Here is a 17,602-nt window from a genome sequence, read left to right on the forward strand (position 1 = left end):
CTTGTGTAACGCGTGTGGGTTGCGATGGGCGAGGAAGGACGGCAAGAAGAGGGCACCAGGGGGTGGGGGGCGCAGTTGAGGAATCTACTTCCAGCGGGTGCCCTTCCTGAGTAGGAAGTGCCCCAAGTTCTATCAGTCCCTCCCGGATTGTTCGCGAGACCCAGGGAACAATCACAAAGTTACAGATTATTGTTCATCTTGAAGTGTATCTTTGCTTCTGCGTGCCCATTGTATAGATCACAGGTGACTAGAAGTCACTAAGATGGCTGCAGCTGCATGTTGGTTGGTAATTTGCTTTGGGTAGGTGCCCTTCCCGATTAGGAAGTACTCCAAGTTCTATCTGTCCCTCCCGGATTTATCGTTCACCCTAGATCACGATTTTTGGTGTTTTCAGAAATCTGTGCGTCGCTTTGCTTTTGTCTGACTGCTGTTCCAATATCGTCTACTAGACGCCCTTCTTAGACCTTGTGAGTGATAGGCCGGCTCGACATCTGCTTTGAGCTGGTGTCTTTCTATCCTTAACAATGCCTCGAGTTCTGTCCGTCAGTCCAATCACTCGAAGCCGTGCCCAGCTCGAACATCGAAGAACTCGACCCTTTGGCATCTCCTACCTGGCTGTATGTAAAATTCTGCAGCAAGCTTCGACTGCAGTAACGCTAGCCGGGGGCTCTTGTCGCATCGTTGAGCACGCAGCCGTGTCGTAAGTAGTCCATGTACGCCGCCAGGGCGACCTCTGCTTCGATCTTTTGGAAGTCCTCGCCCGCACACGTGAGCAAAGCATGACGAGAGTCGAAGACACCTTGTATCTAGCTGTGACGCTTAGGCAAGCGACGGATGGCGAGAGTCGAAGCGCCGCGGAGCTAGCTGTGACGCTGAAGCAAGCGACACAAGACGAGTGTCGCAGACAGCTTTGATCTGGCTGTGATGTCCAAGCCAACGACAAATGATGGGAATCGAAGACGGTTCACAGCGTCTAGCCAGCCAAGGCTCCAAAAAGCGAGTCCTTGCCATGCTTCGCGACTTTTGCCCGACGCTTTGCTCCCTCCTCTTCAATTGTCTGTATGAACTGCGCTGGCGCCTTAGACTCGGTAAGACGGCTCGACGCGTACAGATACCGGTCTGCAAACTCCCTCCACAGCGCTTGGTCGGCAGAAATGTCTGAAATCGGTCGTGGAAAATACGGATCGTTGAACCAGAATGCGTCCGTAAGCAGTTTCAGCTCGTTCGGGCCGAAATTCGTAGGGTCGAAGAATGAGCACTGGTTGAAGTCGAGCAGCCACATAGTGAGTGTTTGCGCGTTGCTGTCGACGTCGGCGTTTCGGTGTAGAGGAGAGTCTTTAGTGATCAGTTGTAGTTCCCGCTCCCCGACTCCATTTGCGTAGTGTATACCGTTCACCGGTGGTGAGCCCAGCACGAACTCGACATCGTTACCGTCTATGTTTGCGGACCAATGCATGACAGCAAGTGCATCGGCCATAACGCGAGCAAAGTTGCGAGGATCAATGTTCAGCTCCTCGATGTCGTTGATAAGCAGGGGAAAGTTCCGGAGACGGAAGCTGCCTTGATGACTCTCTGGTTCTCGCTTGCCCAGGTACAATCGTACGAGACAATCCTTGTTCTCTGGATTGTCCCGCGCGGCTTGCTGAAATCTCCTCGGACAGTATCTGTCGGCGAGTGCGGATCTGACTGGAGCTGGGAGTGGAGGAATGTGTTGGGAGACGAGACCGTACGTGCACGTGCTGATATTATACTCCTTGGGTAAGTCGGTCGCAAGAGCCGTCCACCGCTCCTTCATAGCGGGCGTCATCCAGCCGATGTACTCTGGCACCTAGATAGAGGTGTTAGAGAGCCTCAACTGAACAACAAGCAATCGTAGGGAGAGGCAAGAGATAGCTCGATCCAACTTACATAAAGGTCAGAGCGAAGCTCAACTGGCGCGCTTCTGAACGCTTTGCTGACAACGGCATGCACTTGAGCATCATTGTACAACTCATTTTCCTTAGCCACGCTATTTGGTACTTTGATCACACACTCTGAGCAGCCGAGGAGAAGGATCGTGCCACACTGGCCCTGACCAATCTTTCGGGGCTTCTCTGGTTGACTGCCGAGGTTGGCAGCTTCAAGATACCAATGCCGTGAAATGGAGCCGCTACCCGATAACATGCGCGACAAGAACTCATACGAGCCCATGGCCTGGTCGTCTGAGATGAAGACCGGGGCGGGCTTTGTAGGAGGCGGAACAACCACAAGGTCTTCCATCAGATCGGCAAGTTGGTAGGCAGGCGGGTCGTCGCTTCCTTCTTTGCGGTGATCGGTCAGGATGATGGTACGGAAGCTGTGGTTCAAGACCGACAACACAAGCCCCTGCCACTGTCTTATAACATTCTGCGATGAGGAAACCGTGGCTCAATCCTGCCTGCCAAGGTACTCAGGTTTGTTGTGGTACCGAGGAGCCCTCCAGCTGAAAGAACCTTAATCCTGGTAAACAATCCTCAAACAACTTATTGCTGGTGTCTTGAGAAGGTCGTTGACACCAGATTCGAAGGACGTCGCCGACCTTGCAGGTACTCCTAATGCTGACCACTCCCTTTTAACTGCAGATTCTGAGCTCGCTCGAGAGTTTGCTCGGCTTTTCGGATGAATTCATTGCGCATTGCCTGATCAACGGCGTCCTCCGGGTTCTCCTTGTACGCTTCAAGCGCGTTCCCGGCCAGTTTCGTCCACATGTCCACTACGCCCTTTATGATCTCGTCCGGGACCTCGACGCCTTCGCAATCGGCATACTCAAACATACGGTAGACCGCGCGTTCAAGTGCTTGCGAGTATTCCCCCAGATCTGTAGCAGAATCCAGCGATTCGCGGTCTAGCACAAGAGGATTCTTCTGTTGTGCTCGAGACGCGTTCCTGCGCGCCGACTTGCTGGTACCTCGTCGCGCCATGGTCGCGTCGGTGATGGATCTAGGGATTTTTGGTGAAGCTAAGAATTATCGAGCGGCTAGCAACTTGCAGCTGAGCTACCCGGTGTGATAGCGAAGCAGATGGACACTTCAGACGCCAGCTTTCGTAGATCGGTTCAGGATAACAACATTCGTATGTTCGGACCTTGTAACGCCGACATGGTCGCGCTAGCAAAGACTGCCAGATTTGGCAATGATCGCCTTGCTTCCCCTCCGGCCTTCTGAGTTTCTCCCAGCAATGTTTCCCACACCAGTCGTATGGTTGATGCTAGAAGGAGATATCGGGCTTCGTGGAAGAGCGTGCTGCGAGATTATTGCTCTGTTAAGGCGTCCATCAAGATCGAAAAGCAGGCTCGAAAAAGTTGCGGCGTGGAATATAAATGCCAGTGGGATGACAGCAGGGACATTGCACATCATCGTTCGGATTCAACTGTAGCACGATCACTCGGAAGTCTTGAGGGTCTTCCAGACAACACAAATACGCCTGTACACAATCCTCGATACAAAGCGCCACTCGATCCATACACCAAACACAGCCAGCACAATTGATCCACAGTACTCTTGAGAACGATCTGGCTTCCCAGACCACCACCATGCCGCCCCTCAAAGTCCACCACCTCCAATACTCCCAATCCGAACGCATCCCATGGCTCCTCCACGAACTCGCCCTCACCAACCAACCCATCCCCTACGAGCTCATCATTCATCGCCGCGCCCCATACTTCTCGCCCCCAGCCCTGGTAGCCCTCCACCCGATGAAGGCCGCTCCTGTCCTTGAAGACGGTCCCCTTATTCTCGCTGAATCCGGCGCCATCATCGAATACGTCCTCGACACCCACGCCCCCTCCTCCACCCTCAAACTCCGCCCCAACCAACCAGGCTACACCAACTACTTATTCTGGTTCCACTGGGCGAATGCAAACCTACAGCCATGCATCATGCGCTGCGTCACTCTCGTCCGTACCGGCTTACCCGACTCGCACCCAGCCAAGGTCGGGGTGGTGGAGAGGCTGCATACTGCGCTTGCGTTCTTGGATGCGCATCTCAGGGAGGATGGGGTGGAGTGGCTTGCGGGGCCTGAGGGGGGGTTCAGTGCGGCGGATATTATGATGGTGTTTCTGTGACGACGATGCGGAGGTTTTGGGGGTTTGAGCTGAAGGGTAAGGGGGGGAGTTATGAGGGGATTTTGGGGTGGTTGGGGAGGGTGGGTGAGAGGGAGGGGTAATCAGAGGGCGATGGAGGTAGGCGGATAAGGGAATGGACTGGCGGGAGGCGTTGTTGGAGGGGGTGCCGAGGGGCTTTGCGGAGGTTGGGGGAACGGTGAACAAGATTTGAGGAGCCTGGGACGGACGGAGTGTCAGGAGCAGTCGATGAATGGGTGTGAGAGGCTGCATTCAATTTTGGGGTATCATAGCTTAATATACATGCTCAGCTCTTGTCAGCGGCGGAAATGCTAGAAGGACTGCCCTGCAAAGGTGGCAGCAATTGCCCAGCCATCTCAATGGCGCCGAGCGGATTGTCTTTGTTGTACAGGAATAGCCCCTGGATCGCGGCCGGCGAGACGTCTGATGCACTTGCACCACTTTCGTCCACCCTAAGCATTCCCTGTGCCTGTAGTGTTTCAAGGAATTTTTGTCGGTGTACGCCGTCCGGATCGACATCATCGTAGAAGCGCTTCCATAGCTGTTGGATCTGATATACACTGGCGTTGCCAAGGTAGACGGTCATGTCGACTCTGCCAGGTCGGACCAGAGCCGCATCAAGTTTCTCCACGTGGTTCGTCGTCAGGAAGATAATGCGCTCCTCGGCGCTGGCCACACCGTCGAGAGCATTCAACAGGCCCGACATGGTGACACTCGGTCCATTGTAGCCGTCCCCGCCCATGTCCCGCCGATTGACCCACGCGACATCAACGTCCTCGAGCAGGACGATGGTCCGCTCGGGAATTATAGTGAGAAGGTAGTTCAGGCGGTCGTCGGTCATGCCCTTCTCGCTGAGATTCAGCAGGGCGATGTTATAGTCAAGGTGCCCGGCCAGAGCTTGGATGAAGGACGATTTGCCGGTCCCGGGTGGGCCGTAGAGCAGGTAGCCGCGCCGGTATGGGACGCCTCTGTCAGCGTACCATTTCTTGGACGCGATGAAATCCTGCACATCGGAGACGATGCGCTCTTTCACGCCTTCGTCTAAGAGGACGGATTCGAGGGGTCGCTTGGGGCGGGCGTTGCCAAATTCCTTCCACTCAGTGGAGCGAGGAATGAAGATGGGTGTCTTGCCCTCGACATTCTCTACTGCCAGAGCATGGGCTTCGGTGAAGATAGATTCGAAGACATGGCGTTGGGAGTACAATGTTGTGAGAGTGATGGTCTCCCATGGCTTGCCGTCAGCTGTGTATTGCTTGGTCTCTCTCTGCCTGTTGACCGCTATGAATGCATTGTGGTATCGCAGGAAGTGTCTTCCGGGACCTGCTACAAGGACAAAATTTGCTTTGATGGCGCCGTTGGGCAGCTTTTCGAGCTCAGTATCGATGGACAGCTGTCGCATAGACGGCGTCAGTCGTTGCAAGAGCGCAGACATGGAGGAGGGCTTGCGCCCAGCCGACACAGCATGCTGAACGAGTCGGCCCTGTTCGTGGAGTTTCAACCAGTAGAGGAACCACTGGTACGAGACATCGCGGTTGGTGATCTCGACGTCGACCAACAGGCGCCTCTTCAACAGCGCTGCACCACTCTTCACGCCCCGCCGCGCAAACGTTGCGGCAGCACCAAGTCCTGCGAGCCCGAACCCGGCCGTAAAGAATGGGTTGCTCGTCAACTGCGCGATAATGCCTCCATCGGTGTTGCTGGAGGTGGCCAGCTGCTGGACTAGCTCTTGCTTCGAAGCAGCATTAGGCTGGACGGCGGCGGTACTGGCATCGCTGCCGCCTATCTGCATGCCCTCCTGGTTTCGGTGGTGCCGTAGACGCTTGAAGTCCGAGATGTATCGGGGTGCAGGCAGATGAGTACACGGCGTGCATGAACGCGGACGAATTTGTGCCCGTGGTGGGGTCTTCCACGCCTAGAGATTGGTCCGGCTTTAACCAGAAAATGTTGACGTCGCGTAAACTCGTTCTCGTTGCACTTTTCTCGGTGCACGCTTGAACTCGCATCGTAGGTTAGACCGGACACATGTTCTCCCTTCGAAGCTTGCTCCTTCTCGAATGGGTCGCTTGGGGAACGAGAGGGTGCGCCCATTGCTCTCATAAGAAAGATCGTGTGACCTCGTCGTGACTGCCTCTCTTTTGTTCTTCTTACTTCACCATGCGCTCTTTCCTTAGGTTTCTTCTATCAAGACGAAACTCGTTCAAGCCTCCGCAGCAGACACACTACAAAGCCATGTCTACAAGCTCTGCGTCAGCGCTGCTGTACGCTGCATCAGTAGCGAGCCCTGCAGTGGCGGGCACGAAGCCTGACGACGACTTTACTAAGAACAAAGTCTGGCATCTCAAGCATGGCGGCTTTGAGAATCCGTGGCCTAGCTGGCAGGCTATGTCAGGCCCAAGCATTATGAAGGCTATGATATCAAGACGATTCTCCGGAGCCAGCAATAGCCCGGACACAACACCTCCACCGTGCCTGTCCAGAAGCCAGAGTTCCACCGCGAGCGAACGAGCAATCAGAAGTTGCGAGCAACATGGCTTGGTCATGCCTGCTACTACGTGGAGTTCCCAGGCGGACTGAAGGTGCTGTTCGACCCCGTGTTCGAAGACAGATGCTCGCCGTTCTCATGGCTAGGGCCGAAACGATACACACCTCCGCCCTGCGAAGTCACAGATATCCCGACCATAGACGCCGTGATCATCAGCCACAACCACTACGATCACCTGTCGCTCCCCACGGTCACAAAGATCTCGAAGCAATACCCAGATGTGCATTTCTTCGTGCCACTAGGCAATAAGAAGTGGTTCAAGGAGTCAAATATTCACAATGTGACCGAGCTGGATTGGTGGGACGAAGTTGACCTGACACTCACACCAAAGAGCGGGAAGGATCGCAGTCCAAGCGTCACCTCAGCGGACGAGCCGAAACCAGAGGGCGCAATCACAGCTCGGATAGGAAGTCTACCGTGTCAGCACATGACAGCGAGGTCATTGACCGACCGATGCGCGACCCTGTGGTCCTCCTGGTCAGTCACGTCAGGCGGGAAGTCAATCTGGTTTGGCGGCGACACAGGCTACCGAGCTGTACCAAAAGAATCTGACGGCGAGGACGATTGGAGTGAAAAATGGGCGCACTTGCCACACAACCCAGAATTCAAGAAGATCGGCACCATGCGAGGACCATTCGACCTTGGACTAATACCGATCGGAGCTACATGCCTCGGTTCATCATGTCCTCGATGCATGCCAACCCTCGCGATGCTGTTGAGATCTTCAGAGATACGCAGTGTAAACGAGCGATGGGAATACATTGGGGTACGTGGGTGCTCACGGAAGAAGACGTCCTGGAGCCGCCGCAAAAGCTCAAGGAGGCACTCAAACATCACAATATACCGGAGGAGGGCGTTTTCGATGTCTGTAATATTGGCGAAAGCAGGGAGTTTTAGGTGCGTCACAGTCTGTGAAATGTACGATACCCACGCATCAAGGCGCAATAGTAGGAACCAGCAAACGTATTACGGCCTCTCCACTCCAACGGGCACGAGTTAGAACAAACCATGTACGATAATCTATGACCTAGGATTCATGAGAATGTGGCAGATGGGCCAATTCGTGATTCTGCAGCAATCAGAGGGTGAATTGGGCACGAAACTGATCCAACAAGGCGCGAATCAGGCAAACAGGCAGGCGAAGCTTCAGGCGGTCGACGGACAAAGCCCTACCAGTACCTGGATAAGGTTTTAGGTAAATTGGGCTCACAAATGTGCATTGCACACCTGGTCGTTTTTGATGCCCAACACACATCACGAAAGTCTCTCGACGACTCGATGAGATGATTGTCGTTCCAGCTCTGAGCATTCAGCTCGCTGTCGCATCGCAAAGCTGGTCAATTGATCTTCTCAAGACAGCTTCCTCCTTGGACTTCTTTGCTCTAAGTGCCAAACGATGCACTGCAACCCATCATACAGTTGTGACGACGAGAAATGGTCAATAACAGATGAAATTGAGCCCGATGGGTGCAAACGGTCTTTGCCCTTCATCGACTTGTACCCTCACATGTACTCAAAACTCAGTCGGCCGCCTTTACAATCATCGCAGACGCTGAAATGGGTCGATGGGCCTGGAGAAAAGGACTGCGGCCACCCATGGTCGCCGCAGACATTATCTGCGAGGCATCAGGCGACGGATTGGTATTATGGCGGACACGTATCAACATCGTCGCTTATTGACGTCCATCATCATGAGCCCGGCAACAACGTTTTCTCTCCATCGCCCGACGAAGCACCCTTCAAAACCCGCCTCAAAACGCTCTTTACTGCACATGGCTCGCCGAAACACTCGCACACACCACCAAAACACACCTTCCGCACACGCGACCCAACAACGAACGAATGGCACTCTTACCCATCGATTCTCACCACCACATCCGCATCATCAGATGCAGACCTTTTCGATCCGGTAGCCGTCAAGCATTCGCTGGCGGCGCGTAAGAGAGGTAGAAGGAGATGTCATGCTCCGATTCCTCTTGGGGTGGTGCTGTTAGTCGTGCTTTGCTCCCCGGGCATTCTGGCATACGGGTGGGCCGAGGGACGGTGGGGCCGGTGGAAAAGGGAGAGTGGGAGCCACAAGCGCAAGGGCGTGACGGAAGAGGAAGACGAAGCAAAGACTGGGGAGAAGGCAGAATATTAAGGACCAGCAGAGTGCAAGTTCTGAAAGGGTTTGAACTGCTTGTTGTACATCTTGAACCTTTGCTAGATACATGTCCCATGCCCCACACGCTGCATAAGTTTCTGTATGCCGTAACGCCATGCTAAATATGCTCTCAAGCTTGTTGACACGTCCCATGACCACGCATAAGTGGCGCGGTTTCCGCTATTGCTACATCCATCGCACGAATGTTGTTGCGATCGTCGTCAAGTCGAACTCACTTCTTGGCAGGGCGTCCACGACCCTTCTTTGTCGGAGCAGCCACGACCTCAGCAGCATCTTCCTCTTCAGTCTTGACTTTCTTGCTCTTCTTGGCTTTGGTTTTGGCGGGCTCTTCGATTATCTCAGCGTCGTCTTCTTCGGCCTTGACTTTCTTGCTCTTCTTAGCCTTGGTCGGCTTCACGTCTTTGACGTCGTTAGCGCCGTCAACCTGATCAGGAGCAGCGGTCTTCTTTGAGCGTGATTTGGACGCTTTCTTGGCTGGCTTGACTTCTTCCTCCTCGGCGGCGTCGCCATCGCTATGGGCTTCGGATTTGACTTTCTTGGCCTTCGCTGCTTTCTTGACTGGCTTGACCTCGTCTTCCTCGGCGACGTTCTCGTCTTCGACCTCGGATTTGACCTTCTTGGACTTCTTCGCTTTGACGGGAGCTGGGTCGCCTTGCTCGAATTCCGTATCGTTGTGGGCCTTGCGTTTCTTGGTGTTCTTTGGCTTGGCTTCGGCGGTGTTGTCGTCGTCCTGATCAGCTTTCTTGGCCTTCTTAGTCTTCTTTGCCTTGACTGGAGACTCCGCGTCGCCATTCTCAGCGTCCTCCTCAGCGGCCTTCTTCTTGGGAGTTCTCTTGTTGATGCCCTTCATGCCTGGTCGATTGAGCTCAGGTTCCTGGCCAACGTTAGTAAGTGCTGTTAAATTAAGGGGCAGAATCGCGGATGCCTACTCCTTTCCAATCCTCGTCAGCAACATGGCCCACTCTGATAGCCTCGCGAAGCTTTTCCTGAGACCCAGCGTCAATCTCTTCCCAGCCATCAAGGATCTCCATGTCCTTGTCATCATCGATGTTTAGACCTTCGAGCAGGTCTTGCATCTTCTCGATCTGCTTTGGCGTCACACAACCCCTTCGAGGAACGGGTTAGCCGATGACAGCTGCATATTCATCAGATTCATACCAGTGCTTCCAATGCCAGGACTGGTTGTCCTGAATGACGACCAGTGTGCCCATTCGGAACTCCCCTTTCTGAATCTTGACGCCGGCGTTCTTGCAGGCTGTGTTGCGGCATACTGCTCTGTTGGATTTGGCAAGCTCTGTGGAAAGTCAGCAGGGCCCACCCGATGGACAGAAGTGAGGCTTACCAAATCGGTATGTAGGTCCGTCCATATTGAGCGCTGGACGAGAGGCGATAGATGTCTCAGGGGCCGCCCTAGTGGTTGGTGAATGACCAGAGTGACTGAGAGCAGACGACTGGTCTTAATGAACTTGTTGACTTGGAGAGTGTGGTCAAAGAGATCTCTCAAGTGGTGGAAGATGAAAATTAGTGTTGGTAGCAGATTCAGAGAAGGCAAGAACGCGCTAGACGCGTGAGGTGCAAGGCAAACAATGACGTCAGCCAGTCGCTGCTGCCTTCCAAAGGTTTCTTTGCTGTTACTCCCTCTGACTTACCACTGAAGATTTATCTGAGAGCTCCCTGATACACTGCAGAGTGCTGAGGCAAATATGAGGCAAGCAGCAGACTCATCGAGCACTGGTACAGTGGTGCAGTACCTCGCAATGTGGTGCTCGGGCCCTGCGTCAGCCACTTCCCCACTGCAGAGAAAGCACTCTAGGGAGGCCTCTGACCGATACTGGCAAAGCTGAGAAGTCCTTCACTCCCAGCATCTGCCTTCTGCATGCACATGAACCAGCATGAAAGAGCCAAGTCGGGGCTTTCCAATGCCCTTGGCCACTCTGCGGTTTGTGCCTGATGAGGCAATCAGCCTTATTAATCATTGATAGTGCCGAACCGTGAAGGAGCATTCCTACGCGTTATGAGATACCAAATTGACAGGAAACTACCTATTGCGGTGCATTGATCGAATACTGTGGCCTAGAGCCTGGGTTGCTGATCAAAACTGCAAGGTGGCATCACTCGCTGCATATCTTGGACCTGAGCACTCGCTTAGCGGCTCGTGCATATGAAATACGAGGCTGCCACGGGCAAGGTCACAATCCCAAAATTCTGTTTCATTCTATCGGATGCTCACCAGTCTTCGACGAAACTTATCATAGCTTGATATTTGTGACGATTTCACTCTTATCCAGGACGATGTGATGATATTCAGCTTGCTCATGCCATGTCCGCTTGAGGGCAACCAGCAAGCGGTGGCCTGACTTGACCGGCCAGTGCTCAACTTGAAAAACGTAAAGACCTGCCGCGGAACATCATCTGGGAGTGATGGCTGTGAAGCCAATCGTCTTCATCCACGGCGATGATCCACAGTCACGGACTAAGGCGCGCCAACATGCTTCGAGGACTGCCCGACAACGCGAGCGAGAACATCGTACGAAACAGTCCAGCGCCCGAACAGAAACCAGCGGGATCTCACAGGACCACGAGCAAGAAGGCATTCATGACGATAAACTCGGTACCAAGCAGGTCATTCGTTGCTTTCATCACGTCCGTGCCGTCATCTCCTCAAGAGCCCTTATTCGGAAGGCTAGACTTGAGCCATTCGCAGATGATTCCCACGACAACAGTCATCCTCAGACATTGCTCAGCGGCGCACCCACAGACCCTTTTAACACTCTGGTCATTAATGTGTCGCATAAAGGTATGCAGCAACTGCACCACTATAATATCGACATGCCTAGTGTCGAGTTCGATACCAAACCAGGCTCTCCTTTCGTCCCTCAGCACATCGCCATCACGTCCGCCATGGAGTGCCCTGCAGCATTCCACGCTATCGTAGCGATGGGAGGCGTACATCGAGCGGCACTGACCGGACAGCCCGAACCATTACTTGTCAATTACCATCACAGTCAAGCGCTCCGCCTGTTTCGCGAGAGTCTAGAGGCTGTGAACGATGAGAACTGGACGACGCTTGTTCAACCCTTCATCGAGATCATAGCGTTGGGTGAAGTGGGCGGGCAGTACAATAACCTGGCGATCCACCTCAATGGACTTCGCAATCTCTTGAAGTGCTATGGCGGACTTGAGAAGCTGAATCACATACCTCGGACTCAATTACTCTTATGCTTCGTTCTGCATGGAGCAGGAGTGTCTTGGTTCCAACCAGGACAGAGCTTGACCACGGATGGCTCGCAACAGTCGTCGCGGGCCGCAACAATACATGTGCATCCAGACTTATTGATTGAGATACTGGGATATTGCAAGTTGATGTCTGAGTTCATGATCGAGGTGAATCGACTCATCGCGCTGGATCCACCGCTGCTGGCATTGGTCAAGAAGTACTTCCACAAGAGCACAAAGTTGGCCCGTCTCGTGTGCAATAGCGCGGCTTCTGAAGACACGTTCATTCCCGGCGATGGCTTCGGCAAGAAGGGCTTCCATCGAGTAGCAATTCTGTTCCTGATTGCATGGGATCTACTCCATCTGCTCAGGAAACCGAATCAACTTGCCATCGAATTGTACCTCGAGAGGCTGCACTTTCTATATTACCAGAACTTGCGCCTATACAAGTTCTACCTGATGCAGGATGGTACGGCGGTCAAATTCACCAACATAGAGAAAAATTGGGATGTCATACGAATGATGCAGATCTACAAGCTCCTGGACGTTCATTACAGGCGCAAGATCGTCCACTCGCTTGTTGGTCTGCTGCAGGGTCCTGTCGGCGAGCAGGACATCAATAGAGACGGATTGTCTACAGAAGGCCTCTGGACGGTATTTGCCATGGCAAACAACGCCCTTCAAAGCTTGGGGCGAGAGGACTACGTTCCGTGACGCGGCGTCCAAAACGACCTGAGCTGGTGTGGGCTACGAACGATTTCCCATAAGACATCGATTTCAATCGAGGTCCTTTTGGCAGACGGAATGACGCATCTCTGTTGGGCATGACCATGCTCCATGGACACACTCGTAGGTTGACATACCCGTGTGGCTGGCCGTTTCCAGTGGAGGACAATGAAATTACTAGGCACCTTCAGGCCCCATCACTAGGCCTTTGGCGCTGGAGATTTAGCCACGTTTTGCACATGTCGGCATACGCAAATGCCGAGCCAAGACAAAGCATTTTAGCAGGCATATCCGACAGTACACCAGTTTCGCGATCCTGTCCGTTGGCGATGAGATGTATAAGACGGCGGGAGGTCCCCGTGTCCCGTCGAGGACCGGCAACCAAGCTTGCAAACCAAGCGTTACCCTCTGTAGGCGATGTCGGACACCGGTGTTAAAAACATCATCATCGTCGGAGGCGCGTACAGCGGAGTCTCGATTGCACACTATCTTCTCAAACATGTGCTACCCAAGCTATCGAACGCCTCGGCTTACCAGATCATCCTTGTCAGCACCTCAGCGCAAGCTCTCTGTCGTCCAGCATGCCCTCGAGCCATGATATTGGACGACTTCTTTGACCAGTCTAAACTGTTCGTTGACATCGACGCGCAGTTCAAGCATTACCCGGCCACCAACTTCAACTTCGTGAAAGGAGCAGTGGTCGATTGGAATCATCACGAAGGGCACATCACTATTCACTCAGCTCAGGGTGAGACATCGGTACTGAGTTACCATAGTCTGGTACTTGCTTCAGGCTCTTCGACGCCATCACCGTTGCTTGGCCTGAACGGAGATGAATTAGAACTTAGAAGCAGCTGGACTCAGTTTCGCGCCTCTCTTAAGTCGGCGAAGAGGATAGTCATCGCTGGTGGTGGACCTGCTGGTGTTGAGACAGCCGGAGAACTCGGAGAGTATCTCAACGGTCGGTTATGTGGTTGGTCTGGATCGAGTCCGAAGAGCAAGAAGGTTGACATCAAGCTCGTCACATCAGCCTCGCAGCTTCTTCCGGCGCTGAGGCCCTCAATAGCCGGCAAAGCAGAGACGTATCTGTCTGCATTAGGCGTTGAGGTGATCAAGAACAGTAAAGTCGTCCACGTACAACCAGAAGGCGCTGGAATCAGCTCAGTGACTACAAGCGCGACCATCAAACTCGACAACGACCAGACGCTCGAGGCAGACATCTACATTCCAGCTACGGGCACGAAGGCAAATACGTCCTTCGCTGATCCAGCCTTGCTCGCAGAAGATGGTCGCATCACGACCAATCCCTCAACCCTCCGTGTCGACCTAGCTGGCGTACGTGTCTACGCTCTCGGCGATGTCGCATCGGCTGCACGACCAGCCATTCATGTCATCTTCGAGCAAGTCCCCGTAGTTTGCGCCAATATCAAGCGCGACCTGCTGCTTGCAGAAGGCCAAGACGAGAAGTCGGTCGGTCAAGATAGAGTCTTCAGAGAGGACGTGCGTGAAACTCAGATGGTACTCATCGGCAAGAACGCAGGACTTGGTGCAGCGATGGGATGGGCTCTGCCGAGCTGGGCTGTCAAGATGATCAAGAGGGACTACTGGTTATGGACGACGGCGAATCTGTGGAGTGGGAAGCAGTGGGAGAAGGAGAAGTAGGGTTACTGCACAAGTCTGCTAACTGTATGATCTGTGGATCCATGGATGTCATGCATGATAATGCATAACCGAGCCTGATCGGTCAACTTCCGAAATGCCAGCAAAGCACCCTAGACCCTGAGCGGCACCTGAGCCATGTCAAATCCCAGCATTAGACACAGGTAACGACTCTCTGAGCAAGGGTTGAGCCATCATGTCCTCGAATCTTGTTACTTCTTCGTCACCGCGCCTCGCGTTCATCGGTACCAAACCCACATGGGTCTGGCAGGCCTTCGCGTTCATGCCCAACGTCTCGATCGACACCGCAGTCTGCTCACAAGCGCCAAAGACTCACAATCAGTGCAGCGCCAACCAAAGCAAGAATCGCCGTCGTGAGCTTGATACGACAGACGCGAAGACCTGCATGGAAGATCGGCCCGTAGCTACGCTCCCAGATGACCATCATGAGGGCCGTAAGCTTCTTCACATCCTCAGCAGAAGCACCGTTATCGACTAGTCGTTTGCACTGGCGGTACATGTTGACGAGTGTGCGAAAGGCGTCCTCAGGTGGTACGATTCCAGTGTCGCTGGGGAAGGGTGTTGGGGTGACATTGTGCTGAGCGAGTTCGCCTAGCTGGAGTGCGATTTTGTCGAAGTTGCTGAGGGCGGGGCCAGAGCCAGGTGTGCGGTCATGTTGAGTGTTGGTCTGGGATAGATTGGTGTCGATGAGTTGTGGGCAGTCCTCGTCGTCTTCGACTGTGGGACGAGGTGTCTGAATGTGGTGAATGTTGGGTTGGCAGGTTTTGGTGCTGTCTGGATGGTAGTCGACATCTTCGACGATATCGCCTTGCGCGGTGGCTTCGGCAGCGATGCAATTGAGCTGGTCGACACCAGCCGCGATGGTGTAGTACTCATCACCGCGAGCGAGAGCCTCGTCGCGGGCTTTGGCGATCGTGGCACTGTAAGGGTGAATGGGTTTGGATTGCGCGTTCGTCATGTTGGGCCACGATGAGTTGCTATGATGCCTGTGAGAGTGGTGTCGAAGTCGCTGTAAGCAAAGGCTGGGAGATGAGTCCTTCAAAACAATCATTCTCACGCTAGTGCTAGTGGCTAAAAGCGGAGATATTGGTTGACTGGTCAAAGGGGACGTGTTTGCCATGATTCAACTGCTGCCCAGCAGATGCGGGTGTCTTGGATTTTCTGTCACCATATTCCATTGCTCTATATCTACTACACTTCTGTCATTGCACAGGTGAAGAGCACTGTTCTGCGAGGGCGCAGAATAGCGGAAACATATGCAAGCAGCAATGAGCTTAGCCTGAGATCGATTTGCGAGTTTGCTGCTGTGTTTGCTGATGCTGTGTTGCTTGAGCTGGGCGATCTTGCACAAACTCACTCTGAGTGAACAAGTGAAAGCAATTCTCAAGCCCAACATGTGAAGGCGGACTCAGATGCCCTGGAGCTCCAAAGACAACTCTCAACGTCAGGAGTAGCCATTACAACTTTTAGCCGAGCACAACATAAGGCCAGAAGACATCATCTCGTCCTCATGCCTAAGCACCACCCAGAGAACTCGTCTCGACCTCGATCGCACACACTACCACTCCATGGCACCATTCTCGCTCCCGGTGTTCCCTGTGTGACCGTTGGGTCTCTTGCAGAGCCAGGCTCTGCAACCAAACCTACCCGAGCCACTCTTGCGGGCATAAAACACACCATGCCTCCCGTTCGAAACGCGACCTACAACTCCAAAGAAACCGCGAACGCGCCTACTCGTACCACACCAGGCAGCAGCAACCGGACCAAAGGCTTTCCGTACCTAGGTGGTCGCGAAGCAAGTCCGAGCCACGCATCGCAGGCCGCCAATGATGCCCATATCTCGTCCTCAGAAGGCGGCTCTACGGCTATCAATGCGTTTGAAGGAGGTTTTGTCAGCTTGCCTTTCGGTCAGATCGATGTAGCTGCGTTCGAGGAAAAGATGCGCCAGTCTCGTAAGCGAAATGAGCAGCAAACCGCTGAGAGCGGCGCGGGTCGAACCATGACTCCGCGAGACGCGTTCAAAGCTGCGATGAAGAGAGAGGGTCACAGTTGTGAAGAAGACGATGATGGTGGCGCGAGTGGATACGAAGGCGATGACGAAAAAGTTGGCGAGAAGAATAGTGGGGGAATGAGGAAGAAGAGTGGCGGTCGTGCTGGTGGCGGATATGGGGACGTCGAGATGTCTTGATCCTTCAGCTTGGAGTTTGGGGTGCCAGGAGGACCTCAAGCCACCGTAGCAAGACAGCGAGAGTAGGGCATGCGGGTGCCAATGGCTTGACGTCCGCGCGGCGCTGCAATGCACTGCGAACATCGCACAAGCGCATTCATTACTCCCCGTGCTGCCTATAATGCGCCTCCGCTTCCGCCTTACTCTTGAACTGTCGAAACCCTGTACACTTGCCATACTTCGGCTTGACATACAAATATCCATCCACGTGATCGTTCTCGTGCATCCACGTCCGAGCATCGTCCCCCTGTAGAACCTGGCTATGCTCTACTCCCTCAGGATCCTGGTACTTGACACGTATGTTCAGTACCCGTTCGACTTTGCCGCATGCTCGAGGTACACTGAAGCACCCTTCCATACGGGTTTGGGGTTTACTTGCTGGCGTCGAGTCCTGGAGAATTTCGTACGATGGGTTGATTGCTGCGTCAAAGATGTTGTCAGGTTGATCATCACGGTGCCAGAGAAAGATTGCACGATCGTATCCCCATTGATTGGCTGCCATGCCTGCTGCACCGTCCCATGGGGCACGGGCTGCTTTCAGTTGGGGCGGGAGGATGGAATATTGCATGTCGAGAATGAGCTGTTGATCAGCCGCTGAGAGCGGAAATGTGACGCGTTGGGTTGGTTGATGGAGCACCGGGTGGTCCTGCTCCACCAGCTGCAGCAGATGAGGGTGGTCTGCCATGGCCGCAAGTCACCAAGGAGGAGAAAAAGTGTTCAGCGAAAATTAGGGGATATGCATTCTGTAAAATATAGTGGAGTAAACGGGAGTCGGGAGGAATTGTGCTTTGGACCCTGCAGCGCAACAAGTGCTGGTGTGCTCGAGCCCGGGTATCGCGTCCATTCAGTGAGCCACATACTTAGTGTATATACACATACCAGTGGTTATACTGGAGGAATGGGCAGTCACTGATGGGTAAAGGATATTTGACAACGGACTATTGCTCA

At 53.7% G+C, this 17,602-nt stretch overlaps 11 protein-coding genes across 11 annotated transcripts; 6 read left to right on the plus strand and 5 right to left on the minus strand.

Moving 5' to 3' along the window:
• Positions 1 to 973: 973 nt before the first annotated feature.
• On the minus strand, positions 974 to 2,939 carry AB675_8284 (uncharacterized protein; the record flags this gene model as incomplete). Its single annotated transcript, XM_018148718.1, has 3 exons — positions 974 to 1,828; positions 1,909 to 2,300; positions 2,582 to 2,939. 3 exons carry the CDS (start codon positions 2,937 to 2,939, stop codon positions 974 to 976), a joined length of 1,605 nt encoding a protein of 534 aa, XP_018004641.1.
• A 611-nt stretch (positions 2,940 to 3,550) lies between these two features.
• On the plus strand, positions 3,551 to 4,081 carry AB675_8285 (Glutathione S-transferase 3; the record flags this gene model as incomplete). Its single annotated transcript, XM_018148719.1, has 1 exon — positions 3,551 to 4,081. The coding sequence occupies one exon, from the start codon at positions 3,551 to 3,553 to the stop codon at positions 4,079 to 4,081; it is 531 nt and encodes a 176-aa protein (XP_018004555.1).
• Positions 4,082 to 4,385: 304 nt separating this feature from the next.
• On the minus strand, positions 4,386 to 5,888 carry AB675_8286 (Mitochondrial chaperone BCS1; the record flags this gene model as incomplete). Its single annotated transcript, XM_018148720.1, has 1 exon — positions 4,386 to 5,888. One exon carries the CDS (start codon positions 5,886 to 5,888, stop codon positions 4,386 to 4,388), a length of 1,503 nt encoding a protein of 500 aa, XP_018004247.1.
• Positions 5,889 to 6,253: 365 nt separating this feature from the next.
• Positions 6,254 to 7,538, plus strand: AB675_8287 (N-acyl-phosphatidylethanolamine-hydrolyzing phospholipase D; the record flags this gene model as incomplete). The annotated part of the gene is made up of 3 exons (XM_018148721.1): positions 6,254 to 6,564; positions 6,606 to 7,315; positions 7,432 to 7,538. 3 exons carry the CDS (start codon positions 6,254 to 6,256, stop codon positions 7,536 to 7,538), a joined length of 1,128 nt encoding a protein of 375 aa, XP_018004318.1.
• Positions 7,539 to 8,037: 499 nt separating this feature from the next.
• AB675_8288 (uncharacterized protein) lies at positions 8,038 to 8,781 on the plus strand (the record flags this gene model as incomplete). The annotated part of the gene is made up of 1 exon (XM_018148722.1): positions 8,038 to 8,781. One exon carries the CDS (start codon positions 8,038 to 8,040, stop codon positions 8,779 to 8,781), a length of 744 nt encoding a protein of 247 aa, XP_018004335.1.
• A 235-nt stretch (positions 8,782 to 9,016) lies between these two features.
• AB675_8289 (PARP-type zinc finger-containing protein) lies at positions 9,017 to 10,172 on the minus strand (the record flags this gene model as incomplete). Its single annotated transcript, XM_018148723.1, has 4 exons — positions 9,017 to 9,679; positions 9,735 to 9,912; positions 9,964 to 10,099; positions 10,148 to 10,172. The coding sequence occupies 4 exons, from the start codon at positions 10,170 to 10,172 to the stop codon at positions 9,017 to 9,019; spliced, it is 1,002 nt and encodes a 333-aa protein (XP_018004250.1).
• Positions 10,173 to 11,226: 1,054 nt separating this feature from the next.
• Positions 11,227 to 12,735, plus strand: AB675_8290 (uncharacterized protein; the record flags this gene model as incomplete). The annotated part of the gene is made up of 1 exon (XM_018148725.1): positions 11,227 to 12,735. One exon carries the CDS (start codon positions 11,227 to 11,229, stop codon positions 12,733 to 12,735), a length of 1,509 nt encoding a protein of 502 aa, XP_018004566.1.
• Positions 12,736 to 13,164: 429 nt separating this feature from the next.
• Positions 13,165 to 14,409, plus strand: AB675_8291 (NADH dehydrogenase; the record flags this gene model as incomplete). The annotated part of the gene is made up of 1 exon (XM_018148726.1): positions 13,165 to 14,409. One exon carries the CDS (start codon positions 13,165 to 13,167, stop codon positions 14,407 to 14,409), a length of 1,245 nt encoding a protein of 414 aa, XP_018004652.1.
• Positions 14,410 to 14,722: 313 nt separating this feature from the next.
• AB675_8292 (uncharacterized protein) lies at positions 14,723 to 15,385 on the minus strand (the record flags this gene model as incomplete). Its single annotated transcript, XM_018148727.1, has 1 exon — positions 14,723 to 15,385. One exon carries the CDS (start codon positions 15,383 to 15,385, stop codon positions 14,723 to 14,725), a length of 663 nt encoding a protein of 220 aa, XP_018004358.1.
• Positions 15,386 to 16,105: 720 nt separating this feature from the next.
• On the plus strand, positions 16,106 to 16,615 carry AB675_8293 (uncharacterized protein; the record flags this gene model as incomplete). Its single annotated transcript, XM_018148728.1, has 1 exon — positions 16,106 to 16,615. One exon carries the CDS (start codon positions 16,106 to 16,108, stop codon positions 16,613 to 16,615), a length of 510 nt encoding a protein of 169 aa, XP_018004730.1.
• Positions 16,616 to 16,754: 139 nt separating this feature from the next.
• AB675_8294 (Peptide deformylase 1) lies at positions 16,755 to 17,339 on the minus strand (the record flags this gene model as incomplete). Its single annotated transcript, XM_018148729.1, has 1 exon — positions 16,755 to 17,339. The coding sequence occupies one exon, from the start codon at positions 17,337 to 17,339 to the stop codon at positions 16,755 to 16,757; it is 585 nt and encodes a 194-aa protein (XP_018004270.1).
• Between the last annotated feature and the right edge of the window lie 263 nt (positions 17,340 to 17,602).

The sequence above is a fragment of the Cyphellophora attinorum genome (genome assembly GCF_001299255.1).
Source record: "Cyphellophora attinorum strain CBS 131958 chromosome Unknown Contig3, whole genome shotgun sequence".
Lineage (NCBI taxonomy): Eukaryota > Fungi > Ascomycota > Eurotiomycetes > Chaetothyriales > Cyphellophoraceae > Cyphellophora > Cyphellophora attinorum.